Below are 24676 nucleotides of genomic sequence, written 5' to 3'. Positions count from 1 at the left end.
GACGTGCTACCTGTCCCAGACCTGCTGTTTTCAACTCTCTAGAGACAGCAGGAGCAGTAGAGATACTCTGAATGATCGGCTATGAAAAGCCAACTGACATTTACTCCTGCTTACCTGTTGCACCCTCAACAACCACTGTGATTATTATTATTTGACCCTGCTGGTCATCTATGAACATTTGAACATCTTGGCCATGTTCTGTTATAATCTCCACCCAGCACAGCCAGAAGAGGACTGGCCACCCCTCATAGCCTGGTTCCTCTCTAGGTTTCTTCCTAGGTTTTGGCCTGTCTAGTGAGTTTTTCCTAGCCACCGTGCTTCTACACCTGCATTGTTTGCTGTTTGGGGTTTTAGGCTGGGTTTCTGTACAGCACTTTGAGATATCAGCTGATGTAAGAAGGGTTTTATAAATAAATTTGATTTGATTACTACTGGGACAAGCCAATTTGATTCTCCTAAGTACTTGAAACAATGCACTAAGTTTTGCAATATTAACCACTTACATTATGTTTTATCGTTGATAAACAGTTCAATATAAACAAAAACATGTATGATGTGTAACTATTTGTCATTTTAAAGTGTTTTTCACAGTTGCAAAGCTAAGGGACACAAATGCCACCACAATTCAAGAATGACCCATATCAAATTCAATACAAATCAAATTAAATTGTATTTGTCACAAGCACCGAATACAACAATGCTTACTTACAAGCCCTTAACCAACAATGCAGTTAAAGAAATAGAGTTAAGAAAATATGTACTAAATAAACTAAAGTAAAAAATTCAAATCAAATAATGAGGCTATATACAGGCGGTACTGGTACCGAGTCATTGTGCGGGGGTACAGGATGGTCGAGGTAATTTGTCCCCTTAGGGCAATTACTAAATAAGGGTATCTTCTAATTGGCAAAAACATAATAGAATCCAATCTATCTTCTTAATTCTTTCTTGATAAGACCAAAGAGCATTTAACAGGTTATTATGAGTATGCTTTATAGGCCCAGTGCAGTCAAACATATGATTTTCCTGTGTTTAATATATATTTCCACACTATAAAGGTTGGAATACGTCAGGGAAAAATTACATACTTACCTGATTTGTTTGATATTAATAGTAAACGGTTATATATTTAACTAAGAGTAAGACTGGCCTGCTAATGCTGAGTTTTTATGGTGTCCACTCTAGCTTCCTGCAGTTAGCCTGGGCTTCTGGTTAAGGAAATGCGTTTTGCTAGGGATAACTTGAGCTGACAATGACTTGGTGATAAAAATCTAAAAGCTGGCATTCTATAGACAAGATGTGGTGTGTGTGACCCGAGATAGAGATAGCCTGGAAGAGTTTAGATCAATGTCTCATTTACATTTTTACATTTTAGTCATTTAGCAGACACTCTTATCCAGAGCGTAGTGAATGCATACATTTCATACATTTTTTTCTCCGTACTGGTCTCATCTTCCTAGCATCTGGGAAACTAAGCCAGGTTGGAAGTAAAACAACATCCATTGCAGATAACCAGGAGATGGACCAAGGTGGCTTATGGGAACAGTAGAAATGACCGACTGAGCATTTAGGGCCTATATAAGAGCTCTGTTTTTTCATTATCAGTTAAGCTCTCTGCAACACAACCTAGAGTGTGCGGTCGACGGTTTCATTATTGCAATAATTAATCGATGTTGAATAAAGATGATTGAATAATTGTCCAAGTCTCTCTCAGTACTGAAATTTCCACTACAAATAATACTGTGAAATTGTGAAATTGTGATAATGCCCTTTTAGTGTAAGAGCTGTTTGAAAAGACCGCCTAAACATTCAGCCTCTTTTGGTGGGATGGAGTTTTGGGCTGCCTGGTGACATCAGAAGGTGGTAAATCAGTTAACAGACCAATAAGAAAGAGAGTTCCAAACCTATCTGCCAATAACGGCTAGTTTTCAGTTTTCCCTTCCCCACTCAGACCACTCCCAGACAGTCCTAGCAAAGTTTTTTCTTGAGAAATGTACCTTCGCTAAGAAGATATTTTTGTTTATTTTTCACCTTTTTAATTGAAAACAAACACAAGTAAGGTTTATTTTATTTAACTAGGCAAGTCAGTTAAGAACAAATTATTATTTACAATGACGGCCAAACCCTAACTTGGACAACGCTGGGTCAATTGTGCGCCTCCCCATGTGACTTCCAATCACAGCCGGTTGTGATACACCCTGGAATCGAACCAGAGTCTGTAGTGACGCCTCTAGCACTGAGATGCAGTGCCTTAGATGGCTGCACCACTCAGGAGACCATAATTGTTACCCAGAAATTATTTGATATTGAGATAATTACAGTTGCATTGGATCTTTAAAAACAGAAGCTGGCTCTCCTGGATTCCTAAGGAACTGATTCCCCGACATTCTGAAAACTCTGAGAGGAATCTTGGTTGATACAATCCTGCCCTTTAAATAATTACTTTTCTTTCACCACTTTTTAAGGTGAACACGACTTATCAGTATTGATAACAGACTCAACCTGTTTTTTGTTTTTTCCCAAGTTGAGAACTTCAGAAGGCCAAGTATATTTTGGAATGTGTGTGACTTTTAACCATATGATATATTGAAAATATGTTGTTGGAAGGACCTGGCTTATGGCCAGTTGATATTTGAGACTGATGATATTCACGTGTTCAGTACAATATCTAAGATAATGAATGGCCTTATGCAGGCTACAGTACCAAGCTGTACTGCTACATGTATCATTGCCACTGTTCATCTAAATCTCCCAAATCTCTGTTTTTTTATACAGTATTATCTTGCCCTGGATCTGAGTTATAGTTGTTTTTTTGTGTTATAGGGATTTGGATATGACCACACTCGTCCCTTTTGCTCCACTTATTGCTCCATTCTGATTCCACTTTTCATTGTTATTGAGACAGAGTGGAAAGTAAAACAATTTTTTACTTTATTTTTCAATGTTTTCCTTAACCATGCTGATACATGGGAAATGTTTCTTGGAAGACTCTTACAGAATGCATATAAGGGATAAAGAAAAGGAAAATGTAAACATTAGATAAGAAATGCCAGGACATTGAAGAGCATATTGGTTTTATACAAATCATACAATTTTCATACAAAAACAAATGAATACAGTTGTTGTTCCTGTAAGAACAAATTACAGACAGGGTCAAGCAGGTCAGACACATACAAGAAAATGTATATGTTTCATGGTTCAAATGTTCACAGAAATAAAATGGGAGTTGACACTCAATTTAAAGATGAAAAACCTCTGGGAACTCTAATGACAAGATCTTAACTGCGCTGTCAATCTTTCACAAAATATTCTAAGACAGAAATCATTGAAGACAACAAAATAAAATGCTCATCACCTTCCACACAACCCAGGATTCTTAACAATTCCCTTCACTGCTTAAAAGATGTATTAAAATGTCATTTTCACAACATTCCACAAATGAAACATTCATTAATGAATCAATTAAATTAAATCAATAAAGGCAAGTTATCCGAATGTAGATAGAAAATATATATTTTTTAAAGGACCCACGTTAAGTGCAAAAAAGGTGGTTATAAACATGTTAGATAAAATAGTTTCCTTCATAGTAAGTGTTGCTAAAGTTATAGTGCTAAAGTTCAGGTAGGTAAATTACAGTCCTCACATCTGTGATACATTGACATTTTAATACCTACTAGCTTTGCATAAACCTCCCCTCATAATATAATGCATTCTTAAAAATGACACTGTAATCTCCATTGTGAATTAATTTGCAAGTCTTTGAAATGCAAACCGGTATAACAGTTGCTGGTACTATGTAGGTTGTGTACCCACACTGGGTACACTGCACACTACCTGCCAATGTAATTACTATGTACAGTTGAAGTCGGAAGTTTACATACACTTAGGTTGGAGTCATTAAAACTCATTTTTCAACCACTCCACAAATTTCTTGTTAACAAACTATAGTTTTGACAAGTTGGTTAGGACATCTACTTTGTGCATGACACAAGTAATTTTTAAATAATTGTTTACAGACAGAATATTTTACTTATAATTCACAATTCCAGTTGGTCAGAAGTTTACATACACTAAGTTGAAAAGTTGACTGTGCCTTTAAACAGCTTGGAAAACTTCAGAAAATGATGTTATGGCTATAGAAGCTTCTGATAGGCTAATCGACATCATCTGAGTCAATTGGAGGTGTACCTGTGGATGTATTTCAAGGCCTACCTTCAAACTCTTTGCTTGACATCATGGGAAAATCATGCCTCTTTGCTTGACATCATGGGAAAATCAAAAGAAATCAGCAAAGACCTCAGAAAGAAATCGTAGACCTCCACAAGTCTGGTTCATCCTTGGGAGCAATTTCCAAATGCCTGAAGGTACCACGTTCATCTGTACAAACAATAGTACGCAAGTATAAACACCATGGGACCACGCAGCCGTCATACCGCTCAGGAAGGAGACGCATTCTGTCTCCTAGAGATGAGCGTACTTTGGTGCGAAAAGTGCAAATCAATCCCAGAACAGCAGCAAAGGACCTTGTGAAGATGCTGGAGGAAACAGGAACAAAAGTATCTATATCCACAGTAAAACGAGTCCTATATTGACATAACCTGAAAGGCCGCTCAGCAAGGAAGAAGGCACTGCTCAGAAACTGCCATAAAAAAAGCCAGACTGCGGTTTGCAACTGCACATGGGGACAAAGATCGTACTTTTTGAAGAAATGTCCTCTGGTCTGATGAAAAAAATATATAGAACTGTTTAAAATCACGAGGGTGGCAGTATCATGTTGTGGGGATGCTTTGCTGCAGGAGGGACTGGTGCATTTCACAAAATAGACAGCATCATGAGGGAGGAAAATTATGTGGATATATTGAAGCAACATCTCAAGACATCAGTCAGGAAGTTAAAGCTTGGTCACAAATGGGTCTTCCAAATGGACAATGACCCCAAGCATACTTCCAAAGAGTGGCCATCACAAAGCCCTGACCTCAATCCTATAGAAAATTTGTGGGCAGAACTGAAAAAGCTTGTGCAAGCAAGGAGGCCTACAAACCTGACTCAGTTACACCAGCTCTGTCTGGAGGAATGGGCCAAAATTCACCCAACTTATTGTGGGAAGCTTGTGGAAGGTTACCTGTAACATTTGACCCAAGTTAAACAATTTAAAGGCAATGCTACCAAATACTAATTGAGTGCATGTAAACTTCTGACCCACTGGTAATGTGATTGAAGAAATAAAAGCTGAAATAAATCATTCTCTCTACTATTATTCTGACATTTTACATTCTTAAAATAAAGTGATGATTCTAACTGACCTAAGACAGGGAATTTTTACTTGGATTAAATGTCAGGAATTGTGAAAAACTGAGTTTAAATGTATTTGGTTAAGGTGCATGTAAACTTCCGATTTCAACTGTAAATGATGGTCTTAGTCACACTACATACATGACACTACTTAATAAACATTCATGTTGGAGTGTTGTATGAATGACAGTACCCAAATGGAAATGGAGAGATGCCAACCATCGGTTTCAACAAAATAATAATGGCAAAAACTAGGACTGCTGAGCCTTCAAAGAAACCAGTGCTAATTTGGCTTCCACTATCCAAAATAATTTAGTTACGAGTTCTTAAAGCTGAGATCTGCATAAGGTGAAACAGCATCAATGGTCGCCCCAGGCACATATCTTATTTGTTTTGATTATGAAGAGGATAGTAGCATCTAGCATCGTGGTAAAAACAAGTCGTTGTACATACTGTGCTCTTCTATTGTGTGTGCAATGATGTCCGAAGGGGGGGAAAAAACTGTGTTGGTTGTTGAAGTGTCTTTGTTGTTGTAATATTGCAAATGGACATGGCAGTTTCACCACTACGAATTTAGGGATTCCAGCTTTAAGGGTTCTTAAGAACATGGGAATGGTTGTGATTTTTTTGTCAGAGACACTTTCTCTCTAACAGTGAAATGCATCTAACATAGTGTGACAGAGAGTGGATCATTATTCGTTACTTACTATTTGCTATCATGGTTGGTATAGTAGGATTTTAACCTTAAGCTTAACCAAATTAATTATGGTATTCAGCACATCAGAATTCCTGTGGTCTGTTTTCAATCATCAAAGTGCATCATGAACAGAAGGAGTATAGTCAACAGTCCTATCATATAACTCAAATCAAATAACAGTTTATTTGTCACGTGCCAAATACAACAGGTGTAGACCTTACAGTGAAATGCTTACTTACAAGCCCTTGACCAACAATGCTTTAAGAAGTTAAGAAAAATAAGTGTTAAGTAAAAAATAGATAAGTAAAAAGTTGAAAATAAAAGTAACAAAGAATTAAACGGCAGCAGTAAAATAACCTCTGAGACTTAGAATCTGCACCTTAGGCTCTCCGTTTTGCTTTAAGATACTACAGTAGTTAACACTATTGTGCAACAACCGAGTCACTTGCTTTCATTTCAACCTGTTACAGTAGGGTACTATAGTATAGCCTACATGTATGTGAATCCAAATGGTATTAGGTAGCTACAGTAGCTTGTTTTCGAGCAGTTTAAAAGTCAGATAACTGGATACTGGAACTAGCCACATGGACCAGGATTCATTTAGTTAACATTACATCATTTAGTTAACAGGTAAATTGTTTTTGTTAAAATTACACGGGCCCATAGAATGTATAAATATTGATCCAGCTGCCAAAATCTCCAAGATTTGGATCAGACAGAGACATATAAAGGCCTCCTTTAATAAACCGATTGTTTTTAATATCTAGACTGGAGCTCCTTTATCACAAATTAAACAGCATGTTAATTGGGTCCCTTATAGCAACAAGCAGGAGGGTGTCCACTGACAGGACAAAATGCACTCTGTTTCCTTTGTTCCACTACAGTATGTGTCCAGATACTCACTGCAGTTCCACAGCTCAGTGACAGGAGTAGAGGCCATGGTAACAGACTCATCAACTTAAATTCTAAGAGAAAATAAAGAGTGGTTTTGATTACAAAGGGGAAAGTAAATTATTTAAAAAACAAATGTGGAGAGGACCCGGGCATTTACTTCTGGTTTATGGGCCAAATTCATAGTTCATAAAAGTTTAGCAAGGCCTATTTCAAACCAGTAACATGTGCTTGAAACCCATTTCCAGGTATACTGTACGTATGAAGCTGAGCTATTATCTCAACTAGCTCTAAATCGCTTCTGCAGTAGCTCAGTCAAACCATTACTCTCCCTCTGTCTGCCTGTTCAGAAAGTGTAAGAGGGGAGGGGGGAGGGGGGGGGGGGCGCGTGAAATCACAGGACATCATACCTCCTCTTTCACATTGAGTAAAGTAGATGCTGGTGGTGAGACCGATGAGCTACATGAGGAAAGCAGAACAACCAATTAAACATGAAATAAGCAACAATGTCAGATACAATATTATTTAAAAAATACATTTAGAATTTCTCCAACAGTTACAGTTGGCAAGCAAAACTATTGTCTACATTAACCTGTCAGCTTCAAAGAACATCCCTCTACTTTATTATTCTGCATTTGCTTTACCCGCCTGGCTTGTGTATACAATTATTATTTAATAATTAAATACTCTTATAATTGATGATTGAAGTTTATCATTACTGTATATACAGGTAACTGCCAAAATAAAGGAACACTTCAATAAATGAGGGATACAAAGTATATTGAAAGCAGGTGCTTCCACACAGATGTGGTTCCTGAGTTAATTATGCAATTAACATCCCATCATGCTTAGGGTCATGTATAAAAATTCTGGGCAGGCCAATATTTTGGCTACCATGGCAATGACCCCATAGGATGACAATGCCCCCATACACAGGGCACGAATGGTTACTGAATGGTTTGATAAGTAAGAAAACGATGTAAGCCATATGCCATGGATCTCAGTCACCCAATCGCAACATAATTGAACACTTATGGGAGATTCTGGAGCAGAGCCTGAGAAAGCGTTTTTCACCACCTTCAACACAACACTTCTGGAAGAATGGTGTAGCATCCCTCCGATAGAGTTCCAGACACTTGTAGAATCTATGCCAAGGTGCATTAAAGCTGTTGGTGGCCCAACGCCCTATTAAGACACTTTATGTTGGTGTTTCCTTTATCTTGGTAGTTACCTGTAACAGCATACAATGATTTACTGGATTTGAACCAAACGGTCACTGAGACTACTGATCATTTGACATTTGAGGTTGGCCTCTATGGTAAATTTAGGACAAAACAGCAGCCATCCCATCGGTGCCTGAGCTTTATTTATTCTGAAACTCAAGTGGTTCTTTCAAGGTTTAACTCATAGTTACCAGGTCACACCTGACACCAGGAAAACACAACATCACTGAGGGCTCTATTTTAACAAACCTAACGCAATGTTAAATCTTAGCATTGGCGGTAGCACTATAGGTTCAGGGGTATCAAAAATATTTTCAATATTTTTACAACTGGAATTATGGGCACAGTAGATGAGAGGCACGAAAGGCCTGGGTTTTGATGAATAAACAAGTTGTATGTGTCGAGGATTGACCCTTCACTGACCAATCGGAACGTGTTCCATGACTAAATATGTGGTTTCTTGAAGTTGTGTATTTACAGTCTTATGTATTGCGTTGGAATCAACTCCAATTCGAATGTTAGTACGTTATGGGCTAGTAAGTTAAAAATAGCCTACAAAAACAAAATGTATGTAGGCCTATCCCATCTTTTCTAAATATGTTGAACATGTAAGAAGCCTAATTGTATGGCTTCAATATGGAAATATACTGTTAAACATAGCATTCACACTGATATAGGGGCTAGGCCTATAGTAAATTGAATTATGTCTGCCATGTCTGAGCCATGGACATGCCAAACGTTGTCAATAAGCTAGATTATATTCACTATTGATAAGGCTTCAAAAGAGAGTAAATAATTGTAATCAAATGAAACAACTTGTTTTAAATAGGTTATGTCTTAATACAGTTACAGGCACTACAATTCAAGATGGTGCTATCCATACCTCTAATAAACCTGGTTCATTATCAAAATCTTAAAAATAGAGATGTTTCTATGTTAAATGCACATGTTTAGTATTAGTGGATGGAATTTCTTTGCTTAGCTTTACTTCCTAATGTGTTTCCATTCCCCTTTAAAAATAGTTTATTTTCTTGTCTCTACACTTTACATTTTAGCCTCAAGGCAAAAGCACAGAGTTAGCCTACTAATAGCTAACAAAATCTCTTCAACAAGTAATGCTAGCCTATCAAAAATGAATGATTACCCCTCTAATACGAATATAAAAGTACTGTAGGCCTACCTTACAACAAAACATGCTTAATTTTGATCAATATCATGCAAATCATTAGGCTTCATGGGGCAAAAGCAAATTGCAACTGAAAACGTGGGTATAATTCACCGGGAGTTGAGATGTTGAGCTGATTTATATGGAAGCCCATTCCCGCCACCCAAAAATAAAGGTTGCGTTTCATCATTTGTGCCATTGTGTGGCGATTTCCATCTATCTACGCTGCAGTGGGCTGCTGGTAAACGTGTGGCGAGCAGGCATTTGCCCCAGCACTTTTGATTTGGTTTAAAAAAAAATATTGACACAAAAGCGATGAAAAGAGGGAAAAAGCACTGTTGTTTAGACTGATTCGCCTCATGATTTGTTTGACAGGATGTTAATGTTTTCATCCTCCCTAGGGTTTTTTCAGGATTTTTTTTTTTTAAACCATATGACCGGATAAAAAACATTATTCACATCATAGCTCATATAAAACATTTTTTATTTACAGCTGGTTTATTAGTCATACCACCACACTGGGATCTGTTGTGCCACCTTTGAAATCACCACACAATGTTACAAATTAAAAAACATTCTATTCGTATGATCTATCTCAAAATGTTGACTTACACAGTTTTACTTGCATATCTCAACATTTTGACATACATATCTAAACATTTTGAGGTAGTGCTCGAGACGTGATAAATTCACAAGTTTACACAACAGTATTGTCTCTAGAGAATGGATACCTCTCGAGAACCTGTCGAAAATGTCCTTTTGCTATCGTCATTGTGAAAATGGTCTAAGAGGACTATATACACTGCTCAAAAAAATAAAGGGAACACTTAAACAACACAATGTAACTCCAAGTCAATCACACTTCTGTGAAATCAAACTGTCCACTTAGGAAGCAACACTGATTGACAATAAATTTCACATGCTGTTGTGCAAATGGAATAGACAACAGGTGGAAATTATAGGCAATTAGCAAGACACCCCCAATAAAGGAGTGGTTCTGCAGGTGGGGAACACAGACCACTTCTCAGTTCCTATGCTTCCTGGCTGATGTTTTTGGTCACTTTTGAATGCTGGCGGTGCTTTCACTCTAGTGGTAGCATGAGACGGAGTCCACAACCCACACAAGTGGCTCAGGTAGTGCAGCTCATCCAGGATGGCACATCAATGCGAGCTGTGGCAAGAAGGTTTGCTGTATCTGTCAGCGTAGTGTCCAGAGCATGGATGCGCTACCAGGAGACAGGCCAGTACATCAGGAGACGTGGAGGAGGCCGTAGGAGGGCAACAACCCAGCAGCAGGACCGCTACCTCCGCCTTTGTGCAGGAAAAGGAGCAGGAAAAGCACTGCCAGAGCCCTGCAAAATGACCTCCAGCAGGCCACAAATGTGCATGTGTCTGCTCAAATGGTCAGAAACAGACTCCATGAGGGTGGTATGAGGGCCCGACGTCCACAGGTGGGGGTTGTGCTTACAGCCCAACACCGTGCAGGACGTTTGGCATTTGCCAGAGAACACCAAGATTGGCAAATTCGCCACTGGCGCCCTGTGCTCTTCACAGATGACAGCAGGTTCACACTGAGCACATGTGACAGACGTGACAGAGTCTGGAGACGCCGTGGAGAACGTTCTGCTGCCTGCAACATCCTCCAGCATGACCGGTTTGGCGGTGGGTCAGTCATGGTGTGGGGTGGCATTTCTTTGGGGGGCCGCACAGCCCTCCATGTGCTCGCCAGAGGTAGCCTGACTGCCATTAGGTACCGAGATGAGATACTCAGACCCCTTGTGAGACCATATGCTGGTGCGGTTGGCCCTGGGTTCCTCCTAATGCAAGACAATGCTAGACCTCATGTGGCTGGAGTGTGTCAGCAGTTCCTGCAAGAGGAAGGCATTGATGCTATGGACTGGCCCGCCCGTTCCCCAGACCTGAATCCAATTGAGCACATCTGGGACATCATGTCTCGCTCCATCCACCAACGCCACGTTGCACCACAGACTGCTTTAGTCCAGGTCTGGGAGGAGATCCCTCAGGAGACCATCCGCCACCTCATCAGGAGCATGCCCAGGCGTTGTAGAGAGGTCATACAGGCACGTGGAGGCCACACACACTACTGAGCCTCATTTTGACTTGTTTTAAGGACATTACATCAAAGTTGGATCAGCCTGTAGTGTGGTTTTACACTTTAATTTTGAGTGTGACTCCAAATCCAGACCTCCATGGGTTGATAAATTGGATTTCCATTGATTATTTTTGTGTGATTTTGTTGTCAGCACATTCAACTATGTAAAGAAAAAAGTATTTAATAAGATTATTTCATTCATTCAGATCTAGGATGTGTTATTTTAGTGTTCCCTTTATTTTTTGAGCAGTATATTTTAAAAGATGAGACATTTAGGATTATAAATACTGATGTCACATGAGCAAGTCAAACACCCGTGAGTCGAAATATGAACTTCACATTTCATGTCATAAAACATATACGGTGTCAATGTTAATGATGACTATGTTTGATGTACAGTTACAAGATGACATGGCATCATACCCTGGGTTGTTCTGAACAGAATCATGTTTGTCTACTGTGAAGAAAATGTACCGCGGCACACGCACCTGAATGCACTCATGACTCCTTTCTATCCGCACCAAAATTACGTTATGTTTCTCTGAATTGCATTGTGAAAGCCTAACACTGATGTATCGTATTTTAAAACTTTGGATTGCGTAAACAACAACAATAATTATGTGATGGCAGGGATGCAGGGTTGTGTTCCAAACAAAACTAATACAAGTGTGCTTGCTCAAGTTCCATAACAGCAAGGCTAGGAGAGCTCAAAACAGCACCTTATAGTTGAAGACTGTTCTTTGAGCCATAAAAGGGCATTGAAATGACTTAGGAACTGTGCGCACTTTGGAGAAGTGTGTGACCACTTGGAGACACCAGTTAGTCCTCTCACTCAAATCCTTGTAATTATTTTGTCTTATGTTGTACCTACAACACATTTTCCAGGAATATTCTTATCATGTTACTGAATGTATCCAAAGCATTTTCAGATTTCGTTATAAATAAATATGTCAATGTACAGTAACTCTAAAATGCACATAAAATCAACAGTGTAATGTTTGGATTCAGCTTTGTGTCAGGTGAACTGCTGTGTCCTCACATTTGGTCTGATAATTCCCCCATAATCTCCAGTGTTCCCTTTCAATTGCTACCATTGTTATGCATTTCATATTCTTCTGTACAAAACATTTATATTTATCCATATCTGTATAGGTCAATTCCCACGAGTCTAAAGGGTTAAGGGGAGGGTAGGCTATGCAATTCGCTACACCCGCAATAACTGCTAAATATGTGTATTTAACCAATAAAATGTGATTTGATGCTTGGTTTTGTATCAAAATAAACAAAATGGGCAGAAAACAATTGTTATGTTTCACTATATTGGATCACTCCAATATATTGGTATCACTCCACGGTGGAGGGATACATCCGAGGTGAGGATTTACAGATTTACTCCCGTGTACACCTGTGTCACAGCTGGGGTCCGCCCCTATATATAGACCCCATGGCCGCGACACACATTCTCTTTCATTTTCTCGGCGGACATCCGTACGGTTTGATGTACAAACTTTCTGAAGTTCGCTTGGTAAGTCACTGGTAAGTGTAATATCATGCGTAGAAGTATACTCACTGGCTGTTTACAGCCTGGAGAAGCTGGCCACATGACCAGCCCCTCCTCTTGAGTACTCCACTCGCTGCGTGCGGTTGATCAGCATCTTCCACCCGTGGTTTGTCGTGCTTGTGTTTCGTTAGTGTTACACTACGACTCTGTGTGCATCTATTAATATATTGGTGGCTCTTGCTGCCACAAACTGTATTTACCTTACAGAACTTGCCGACTGGCTTGTTTTGTGTGTTGTGAATTGCTTTAACATGCTGTAACATGCTGCTAATTACCCTACATGGGTTCTCTGCTAATTCCCCTACAGGTTTGTTTTGTTCTTTCTCTGCAGAATGTAAGAGTATGGTGGTGGGCTGCCACTATGTTGAGACATTAACTTTGGAGTTCCTTAACAGAGTTACTCCATCATACGGTGCTGTTTTTTGTTTTCTGCTTGGATATTAAACCTGCTAGGTAAAATCGCAGTTGGCGTAAAACAAAAACAAAAAAACACTAATCAAATCCATTACCTGGTTGCTGTTTTTTTGTCTGCCTGTTTTTCCCACAGGGGTCTTCCCCTGGGTTTGCAGAGGTACTGGGTAATTTATCCCTCACCGGGTTCCTATTCCTCCGGGCTGGTCACGACATAAGCTCTCCCAGGGCGTCAGACCCCTGCTCCGTGGCCTTGTTGGCTGAGCTTATGGCTTCCCCTTGTGACAGGTGTCAACCGTCACCGCCATAGGGACGTGCCTGGGGGACCCATGCGCTCGGGGCGCTAGAGGAGAGTCGGGCCCCGGGAGGTCCCCTGACACACCCTTCCCCGGCCGCTTTTCCCGGTCTCAAAGGGCAAAGTGGGAGGAGTGTGTGGAGTCCCCATGGGTGTTGTCCTCAATGCTCGAGGGGTACTGACTCCAATTCCGGTGCCGGCCTCCGTTCTTCAGGGGCCTTCGCGTCACCACGGTGGCCGACCCCCTGAAGAAAACCCTGCTGCTGGAGATTTCCTCACTCCTGGACAAGGGTGTCGTCTGCAGGATTGAGACATCAAAACAGCTAGGTGGGCTCTACTCCACTTATTTTGTGGTCCCAAAAAGAGACGGAGGGTTTCGGCCGATTCTGGACCTCCGCAACCTCAATAGGTACTTGAAGGTACTGAGGTTCCACATACTGTCCCCAGACCGCGTGTCTAGGGACCAGTGGTTTTTTTTACGCTGGACATGATGGATGCGTACTTCCATGTTCCTGTTCACCCAGCTCATTGGCAGTACCTCTGATTCGCGTCGAAGGGACGGCTTACGAAATCATAGTTCTACTCTTCAGCCTCTCCTTGGCACCCTGCAACCTTCACCAAGTGCATGGACACTGTCCTGGCACTTCTCACGTCCCGAGGATTGTTGATCTTCAATTACCTGGACAATTGGCTGATTGTGCACCGACCAGGACCCAGGTTCTGTCAGACAGAGACGTGCTCCTGACACACATCGGTGGGCTGGGCATTACTGTAAATGACAAGAGTCGTCTGACGCCCACCAAAGTGTGGCCTTCATTGGCATGGAACTGGACTCAGAGAGCACGCCTGCCCACCAGAAGGGTTTAGGCGATCTTATCTTGCCTCGACTACTTTCGGCAGGGGCGGGTGATATCCGCCCTAACCTGCCAACGCATATTGGGCTTGCTGACGGCGGCCTCGTTGTTGATTTCCCTGGGCCTGCTCCATCTCCGGCCTCATCAACGGTGGTTCAACTTCCACCAGCTGCACCAAAAGCGCCACAGTCACTGCCAGCTGTGGGTGACCGCACAGTGCCTCAGGGCATTGTTGAGGTGGCGCTGTCACTCCTTTCTCTCAGTTGGGGTGGAGATACTGCCCCCTGTGGTACTCCATGTCGGGAGCCACCAGGGCCTCTGGGCTTGGATGCTCTGGCTCATGATTGGCCAGAGCTGGAGCTTACGCATTCCCCCCTTTTCCCCTGATCCAGGCTGTGCTGGACAGGACCAGGATGGAAGAGCATCGTCTGTTTCTGGTGGCCCCATACTGGCCCAGACGACCCTGGTTCAGCCTTCTCCTGTCCCTGTTGTCTGGGACACCTTGGCAACTTCCCCTGAGACCGGATCTGCTGTCTCAGGTCGTGTGAACTCTGTGGCATCCGAGGCTGCATCGCCTCAGTCTGTGGGCTTGGCCACTAAACGGCACCAATGGTCCATGTTAGGACTACAGGAGGGTGTAATGAACACCATGCAGAGCGCAAGGGCGCTGGTTACAACCGCGGCATACCAGTTGCGCTGGCGGTTGTTCTGCTCTTGGTGCACTAGTATTGAGGTTGTGCCCGAGTCATGCGGGGTGCAGTATGTCCTCCAATACCTGCAGTCTCGCTTGGATAAGGGCTTGGCAGCCTTTACACTGAGAGGGTATTTGGAGACCAAGGGGTGCCATCCCTTAGTCTCCTGGTTTAGGAATGGGGTTTGTCGCCTATGTCCAGCTCGGACCAGCTCAATGGCGAGCTGGGATCTGTATGTGGTTTTCGCAGCTTGGCAAAGCCGCCTTTCGAACAGTTGGAGTCTGCCTCCCTGAAACACCTCTCTATGAAGGTGGTTTTCTTGGTAGTGATTACTTCCATGAAGAGGGTGGGTGAGCTCCATGCTCTTTCAGTAAGTTCTGAGTGCTACTGGATGGACCCAACCCTTCATTCCTCCTGAAGGTTCTGTCAGACAGGCATGTGAACATCCCTTTTTATCCTGTCTGCTTATGACCCCCCCGGCAGTGGCGGGGGAGTCTGGGCCTCCCTCCGGCATACTGTGCCCTGTGAGGACTCTGGCTGCCTATGTGGAGCGGACACGGTCAGTGAGAACAACAGACCAGCTCTTTGTCTCACTGGATCGTGGACACGATTACGACAGCATACCGCCTGCCTGGCAAGCCAGTGCTGGGATCTGTGGTGGCACATTCAACATGAGGTCCTGGGCTCTACTGAGAGGAGTGCCCCTCACTGATATCTGTGCTGCGGCCAGCTGGGCACCTTTGCTTGGTACTATCGGGTAAATGTGGCACCTCCCTCTGTGGTTGGTTCAGCAGTCCTGGGCGGTACCTCCCTTTCCGGGGACTGTGCCGGGACCCCCCCCCTTCCACATTGACGGCCCCTGCGTCTTGGTCCCGCACTGGGACTGTTCCACTGGTTGGCCAGGTCCCTCTAGCACCGACTAATCTGGTACGGGTATACCAATATATTCGAGTGATCCAATATAGTGAAACATAACGAAGGTTACGTATGTAACCACGGTTATGTGAGCTATACGGATCACTCCAATCCTCTATGGAGCTAGAGGTGCCTCAAAAATGATGTAGAGAACGTGTGTCGCGGCCATGGGGTCTATATATAGGGGCGGACCCCGGTCGTGACACAGGTGTACACGGGAGTAAATCCTCAGCTCGGATGTGTCCCTCCGCTGTGGAGTGATACCAATATATTGGAGTGATCCATATAGCTCACATAAGCGTGGTTACATACGTAACCTTCATGTTTTATGTTTTGAAATATGAGATTGACTGGCACAAAAAGGTACATTCCATGGGCACAGCTCTCATAATCTATGCCATTACTAACTGTGTTACCATTAAGACCTACTTTTGGTGGGTCTTAAAACATCTCATTAGCACTGCATGAAATTGTCAATTTTGCACTTGTTTTTAAGGACACACCTCAAATATTGCCACCACTTCCACCTCAGCACAAGCGAGCTGATGTTAGACTGGTATTTGCTGAACCTGGCATAAGGGGTGGAAAATGCCAGTGTGTTTGACACTTGTGCCTCCTTAGCGCCAGGCAAAAATTGAGCCTAATCATGAGCTCAATCACTTGTTAAAGCTTGTTCGTGGGAAAGACATGTAGGTCTGTGGCAGTTAAAGTTGGGGGCTCATCACTTTAGTCATACAAGCATGGACATAGTTGTATGGCCAAGTATGGATAATTTTCAACATTCATTTGAGATCATTCAAGACAACCTCTCAGCTCCTCTTTAATTATAAACGGCCAAACAAGCTGAGACCAGGGACAGTGACTACTTCATTTTTAAGAGCAAGTTACTTTCAATAGTTCATCTTTAAAGTGAACTCATTGATTTATTTCTCAGCCATCAGCATGAAGCAGTATGTTTAAACAACTTGGCTTTGCAGCATGTTGAGGCCTTGCCAACCGTGGCAGTAGCCACTGCCATCTCATCATGTAACATGCATATCTTGCTGATTTACTCTACATAAGGATTTCATGGGGCAAAGGGGCATGTAGAGATTGAGCTTATTTTCAAACCTACCTTCCAAATTGCCTTGAAGCATTCTCAAAAAACTTGGCTTTGGAAGCAACACTGGAAAAAGAGTAAGAGAAAGACAGATTAATCCCAGATGATCCCTGAGACATGTTGGGCTTACAGCATACCAAACACTACTGGAGTACAATGACAAACGTTATGGGCAACATTTTCTGCCCACTAAACAGCCCTGGCAATGTGAAAATTAGAGGTCGACCGATTAATCGGAATGGACGATTAATTAGGGCCGATTTCAAGTTTTCATAACAATCGGTAATCAGTATTTTTGGCCACCGATTTGACGTTTTTTTATTTTAATTTTTTTATATAAATATTTTTTGACTAGGCAAGTCAGTTAAAAACACATTCTTATTTTCAATGACGGCCTAGGAACGGTGGGTTAACTGCCTTGTTCAGGGGCAGAACGACAGATTTTTACAGCTTGGGGATGCAACCTTAAGGTTAACTAGTCCAACGCTCTAACCACCTGCTTCACATTGCACTCCACGAGGAGCCTGCCTGTTACGCGAATGCAGTAAGAAGCCAAGGTAAGTTGCTAGCTAGCATTAAACTTATCTTATAAAAACAATCAATCAATCATAATCACTAGTTAACTACACATGGTTGATGATATTACTAGTTTATCTAGCCTGACCTGCGTTGCATATAATCGATGCAGTGCGCATTCGCGAAAAACGTCCGTCGTTGCTCCAACTTGTACCTAACCATCAATGTCTTTCTTAAAATCAATACACAAGTATATATTTTTAAACCTGCATCTTTAGTTAATATTGCCTGCTAACATGAATTTCTTTTAACTAGGGAATGTGTGTCACCTCTGCAACAGAGTCAGGGTATATGCAGCAGTTTGGGCCGCCTGGCTCGTTGCGATCTGTGAAGACTATTTCTTCCTAACAAAGACAGCCGACTTCGCCAAACGGGGGATGATTTAACAAAAGCACATTTGCGAAAAAAGCACAATCGTTGCACGACTGTACCTAACCATAAACATCAATGCCTTTCTTAAAATCAATACACAGAAGTATATATTTTTAAACCTGCATATTTAGCTAAAAGAAATCCAGGTTAGCAGGCAATATGAGGTCCCGTGTGGCTCGGTTGGTAGAGCATGGTGTTTGCAACGCCAGGGTTGTTGGTTCGATTCCCACGGGAGACCAGTACGGAGAAGAAAAAAAAAGTATGACATGTATGAAATGTATTCACTACTGTAAGTCGCTCTGGATAAGAGCGTCTGCTAAATGACAAAAATATAAATGTATTAACCAGGTGAAATTGTCACTTCTCTTCTGTTCATTGCACGCAGAGTCAGGGTATATGCAACAGTTTGGGCCGCCTGGCTCGTTGCGAACTAATTTGCCAGAATTTTACGTAATTAAGACATAACATTGATGGTTGTGCAATGTAACAGGAACATTTAGACTTATGGATGCCCCCCGTTATATAAAATACGGAACGGTTCCGTATTTCACTGAAAGAATAAACGTGATAGTTTCCGGATTTGACCATATTAATGACCAAAGGCTCGTGTTTCTGTGTGTTATTATGTTATAATTAAGTCTATGATTTGATAGAGCAGTCTGACTGAGCGATGGTAGGCAGCAGCAGGCTCGTAAGCATTCATTCAAAATAGCACTTTCGTGCGTTTTGCCAGCAGCCCTTCGCAATGCATTGCGCTGTTTATTACATTTACATTACATTTAAGTCATTTAGCAGACGCTCTTATCCAGAGCGACTTACAAAATGGTGCATTCACCTTATGATATCCAGTGGAACAACCACTTTACAATAGTGCATCTAAATCTTTTAAGGGGGGGGGGGTTAGAAGGATTACTTTATCCTATCCTAGGTATTCCTTAAAGAGGTGGGGTTTCAGGTGTCTCCGGAAGGTGGTGATTGACTCCGCTGTCCTGGCGTCGTGAGGGAGCTTGTTCCACCATTGGGGTGCCAGAGCAGCGAACAGTTTTGACTGGGCTGAGCGGGAAATTTATTTCATTTACATTTATTTTATTATTATTATAGTTTATGACTTCAAACCTATCAACTGCCAAGATTAGGCTGGTGTAACCGATGTGAAATGGCTCGCTAGTTAGCCGGGTGAGCGCTAATAGCGTTTCAAACGTCACTCACTCTGAGACTTGGAGGAGTAGTTTCCCTTGCTCTACATGGGTAACGCTGCTTCGAGGGTGGCTGTTGTCGATGTGCTCCTGGTTCGAACCCAGGTATGAGCGAGGAGAGGGACGGAAGCTATACTGTTACACTGGCAATACTAAAGTGCCTATAAGAACATCCAATAGTGAAAGGTACAAATCGTATAGAGAGAAATAGTCCTATAATTCCTATAATAACTACAACCTAAAACTTCTTACCTGGGAATATTGAAGACTCATGTTAAAAGGAACCACCAGCTTTCATATGTTCTCATGTTCTGAGCAAGGAACTTAAACGTTAGCTTTCTTACATGGCACATAATGCACTTTTACTTTCTTCTCCAACACTTTGTTTTTGCATTATTTAAACCAAATTGAACATGTTTCATTATTTATTTGAGGCTAAATAGATCTTATTGATGTATTATATTAAGTTAAAATAAGTGTTCATTCAGTATTGTTGTAATTGTCATTATTACAAATAAATAAATAAAAGAAAGTTAAAAATAAAATAAATAAAATAATCGGGCCGATTAATCGGCATCTTGGGTCCTCCAATAATCGGCATCGCAAAATCATAATCGGTCGACCTCTAGTGAAAATGACATGTTACTTAGAATAGGATGTTATAAAACAACTGTAGTATTTGAAATAGACAGGAGGGCACCTAATACAAAAGGAGTTTGGAATAATACAGCTTGTAATCTCATTACTTACATCTGTGGAGCACACTGTTAACTTGAGATCCACATAAATTATTGCCACAATCACAAGGACATTGTAAAAGAGAGCTTTTGAGATGCATCACAGTGAAAGTATTATTAGTAACACTGTTTTTCTGTTGTGCATTTTAGCTGTATTTAGTGGGCAGAAAATATCACCCTAAATCTATTATAGCATTGCAAGGCATACCCCTTGTAAAACAACAGGGGCAGGCAAGAACAGAGTACAATGGTCAATCGTGAGTAGCAAAATATAGGTTATTTTGTTGCTACAATGTGATATCAAATACGACACTGAAGCTGAAATCACAGCGGGGAATTTCTGAAAAGACAAGTGAATAATAAGAAAATACACTGACTAAGACTTCATGTACACTCATGTACACCTTTCCAGAAACAAGTCTCTCACCGTTGCCGCTTGCTAGACCACCCTCTGCCCCCAGCTGTGCCCTGGACACCATATGTGAATTGATTTCCCCCATCTATCTTCAGAGTTCATGCTACTAGGTGACCTAAACTGGGACATGCTTAACACCACGGTCATCCTACAATCTAAGCTTGATGCGCTCAATCTCACACAAATTATCAATGAACCCACCAGGTACAACCCCAAATCCGTAAACTCGGGCACCCTCAGATATCATCCTAACCAACTCACCCTCCAAATACACCTCTGCTGTTTTCAACCAAGATCTCAGCGATCACTGCCTCATTGCCTGCATCTGTAATGGGTCTGCGGTCAATCGACCACCCCTCATCACTGTCAAACGCTCCCTAAAACACTTCAGCGACTAGGCCTTTCTAATCATTCTGGCCCGGGTATCCTGGAAGGATATTGACCTCATCCCGTCAGTAGAGGATGCCTGGTTATTCTTTAAAAGTGCCTTCCTCACCATCTTAAACAAGCATGCTCCATTCAAAATATGTAGAACCAGGAATAGATACAGCCCTTGGTTCACTTCAGACCTGTCTGGCCTTGACCAACACAAAAACATCCTGTGGCGTTCTGCATTAGCATCGAATAGCCCCCGTGATATGCAACTTTTCAGGGAAGTTATGAACCAATATACACAGGCAGTTAGGAAAGCTAAGGCTAGCTCTTTCAAGCAGAAATTTGCATCCTGTAGCACAAACTCAAAAAAGTTCTGGGACACTGTAAATTCCATGGAGAATAAGAGCACCTCCTCCCAGCTGCCCACTGCACTGAGGCTAGGAAACACTCTCACCACTGATAAATCCACTATAATTGAGAATTTCAATAAGCATTTCTCTATGGCTGGCCATGCTTTTACCTGGCTACCCCTACCCCGATCAACAGCCCACCACCCCCCACAGAAAATAACCCAAGCCTCCCCCATTTCTCCTTCATCCAAATCCAGATAGCTGATGTTCTGAAAGAGCTGCAAAATCTGGACCCCTACAAATCAGCCGGGCTAGAAAATCTGGACCCTCTCTTTCTAAAATTATCTGCCGAAATTGTTGCAACCCCTATTACTAGCTTGTCAACCTCTCTTTCGTATCGTCTGAGATTCCCATAGATTGGAAAGCTGCCGCGGTCATCCCCTTCTTCAAAGGGGAGACACTCTAGACCCTAACTGCTACAGACCTATATCTATTCTACCCTGCCTTTCTAAGGTCCTTGAAAGCCAAGTTAACAAACAGATTACCGACCATTTTGAATCCCACCGTACCTTCTCCGCTATGCAATCTGGTTTCAGAGCTGGTCAGGGGTGCACCTCAGCCACGCTCAAGGTCCTAAACGATATCATAACCGCCATCGATAAGAGACATCGATAAGAGACATTACTGTGCAGCCGTATTCATCGACCTGGCCAAGGCTTTCGACTCTGTCAATCACCACATTCTTATCGGCAGACTCAACAGCCTTGGTTTCTCAAATGATTGCCTTGCCTGATTCACCAACTACTTCTCTGATAGAGTTCAGTGTGTAAAATCGGAGGGCCTGTTGTCCGGACCTCTGGCAGTCTCTATGGGGGTGCCACAGGGTTCAATTCTCGGGCCAACTCTCTTCTCTGTATACATCAATGATGTCGCTCTTGCTGCTGGTGATTCTCTGAACAACCTCTACGCAGACGACACCGTTCTGTACATCTCTGGCCCTTCTTTGGACACTGTGTTAACAAACCTCCAGATGAGCTTCAATGCCATACAACTCTCCTTCCGTGGCCTTCAACTGCTCTTAAATGCAAGTAAAACTAAATGCATGCTCTTCAACCGATCGCTGCCCACACCTGCCCGCCCGTCCAGCATCAATACTCTGGACGGTTCTGACTTAGAATATGTGGACAACTATAAATACCAAGGTGTCTGGTTAGACTGTAAACTCTCCTTCCAGACTCACATTAAGCATCTCCAATGCAAAATTAAATCTAGAATCGGCTTCCTATTTCGCAACAAAGCATCCTTCACTCATGCTGCCAAACATATCCTCGTAAAACTGACCATCCTACTGATCCTCGACTTTGGCGATGTCATTTACAAAATAGCCTCCAACACTCTACTCAACAAATTGGATGCAGTCTATCACAGTGCCATCCGTTTTGTCACCAAAGCCCCATATACTACCCACCACTGCGACCTGTACGCTGTCGTTGGCTGGCCCTCGCTTCATACTCGTTGCCAAACCCACTGGCTCCAGGTCATCTACAAGTCTCTGCTAGGTAAAGCCCCGCCTTATCTCAGCTCAGTGGTCACCATAGCAGCACCCACCCGTAGCACGCCCTCCAGCAGGTATATCTCACTGGTCACCCCCAAAGCCAATTCTTCCTTTGGCCACCTTTCCTTCCAGTTCTCTACTGCCAATGACTGGAACGAACTGCAAAAATCACTGAAGCTGGAGACTCTTATCTCCCTTACTAGCTTTAAGCACCAGCTGTCAGAGCAGCTCACAGATCACTGCACCTGTACATAGCCCATCTGTAAAAAGCCCATCCACATACTGTATTAATTTATTCATCTTGCTCCTTTGCACCCCTGTATCTCTACTTGCACATTCATCTTCTGCACATCTACCATTCCAGTGTTTAATTGCTATATTATAATTACTTCGCCACCATGGCCTATTTATTGCCTTACCTCCCTTATCCTACCTCATTTGCACATACTGTATATAGACTTTTTGTACTGTATTATTGACTGTATGTTCGTATACTCCATGTGTAACTGTGTTGTTGTATGTGTCGAACTGCTTTGCTTTATCTAGGCCAGGTCGCAGTTGCAAATGAGAACTTGTTCTCAATTAGCTTACCTGTTTAAATAAAGGTGAAATAAAATACAAATAAATAAAAACTGACTATATAATGCTTTCCAACTCAACTCCAAAACAGAATAACAAATGTTTGGAGAGGAGCAAACCAGACAGACAATGTTGGCAACAAATGCAGTCAATGGAATTGGTATGGTGTGGAGGGTTCATTAGGAAAAGGGGATACAACTTCATATGATATTTCAATTTGACAGGTGAAACCGTACATTTAACAAGGGACTTACAAGGACTGGAAGAAGACCAAAAGGAAACTCATGGCTAACCTTTTGTGATTGTTCTCTTGATTACAATTTGAATCAGTCTGGATGGGTCTGGCTGAGTTCTAAGATCTACTTACTACGACGCTGGGGTGTCCTCGCTGGGGGCTGCAGTGGGGCTCTTGTGGGGTGCAGGGTATCGGCTAGGGGGGTCAGGGGGTCTGGTTGGAGGTCTGCAGATGGCAGGCTTCTCAGCTAGAGACCTTGTTTTTATAATGCCGTCACTTTTTGCTGCAATGCAAGGAATGAAAACCTTAGGTAAACTGTTGTAAAATGTAGATTCAAAATGAAAAAAGCTAATAATGTATGAAAATCCACTTTACAATTTCTCTTCTCATTGCACATGATATGGCATCAATATCACAGACCAGCTAGGCACTATGGTTAAGCCGCATATACAAGTCGAGAATTCATAGTGTGTTTGTGTTGTGAGATGATATAGTAGGCTAGATTGTTATATATAGTAGGCTACCTTCTCTGATGACTGCAACACTTCGAGGAGGTGGTCTCCTACATTGGAAGGACTGCGCTCGGTTCACAGTGACTCCCGTCTCACCATTGGCTGTTGCTGCTGTATCTGGCCTCTGACCTCCATCTTGTAGCTTAGCGACCAGTTTGGCAACGTCAGAGTCTGAGTGTCTGTCCTGGCGGGTGGATGGCTTCGGCAGGAGGGCCTGCCTTTTAGTGTCCCTATGGAGCCGTGAAGGGGCGGTGATGGGTTTGGTCCTCTGGAGAGGTGTGGGGCTCGTTGGGGTGTCCCCGCCAAAATCCACCCCCTCTGGTCTGCTGCCATTCTGCTCATCTATGTGACAAACAGTTTCAAAACATTGTTCAATCGAAATACAAATAAAGTGCAACACATTTTCAGCATAGGCAGATTCCTGGACCACCTTCTTGTGGTTGGGTTTAGTGGTTAAAGAACATGCAGGTAATTCCCCACATAGTCGTATTGCAGAGGTTGCTGCTTTAGAACTGATTTTGAACTTGATATGATCATTACTTCTCCTGAGCTCCTACCGATTACAT

The 24676-nt window shown here is 42.3% G+C and overlaps 1 protein-coding gene across 1 annotated transcript in view; it reads right to left on the bottom strand.

Moving 5' to 3' along the window:
- Positions 1–3057: 3057 nt before the first annotated feature.
- The window catches only part of LOC106603309 (oligophrenin-1), a 41418-nt gene continuing 19799 nt past the window's right edge, over positions 3058–24676 (bottom strand). Inside the window, exons 20-24 of the mRNA XM_014196824.3 lie at positions 24123–24452; positions 23731–23881; positions 17224–17274; positions 7291–7339; positions 3058–6954 (exon numbers count right to left, since the gene is read on the bottom strand). Coding sequence (XP_014052299.1) covers positions 6943–6954; positions 7291–7339; positions 17224–17274; positions 23731–23881; positions 24123–24452 — 593 coding nt within the window. The 3' untranslated portion in view covers positions 3058–6942. The remainder of the gene's footprint in view (positions 6955–7290; positions 7340–17223; positions 17275–23730; positions 23882–24122; positions 24453–24676) is intronic.

The sequence above is a fragment of the Salmo salar genome, chromosome 04, assembly GCF_965601325.2.
Source record: "Salmo salar chromosome 04, fSalSal1, whole genome shotgun sequence".
Classification (NCBI taxonomy): domain Eukaryota; kingdom Metazoa; phylum Chordata; class Actinopteri; order Salmoniformes; family Salmonidae; genus Salmo; species Salmo salar.
Note: the sequence above shows the minus strand (reverse complement) of the source record. Positions and strands in the feature narration are given on the sequence as shown.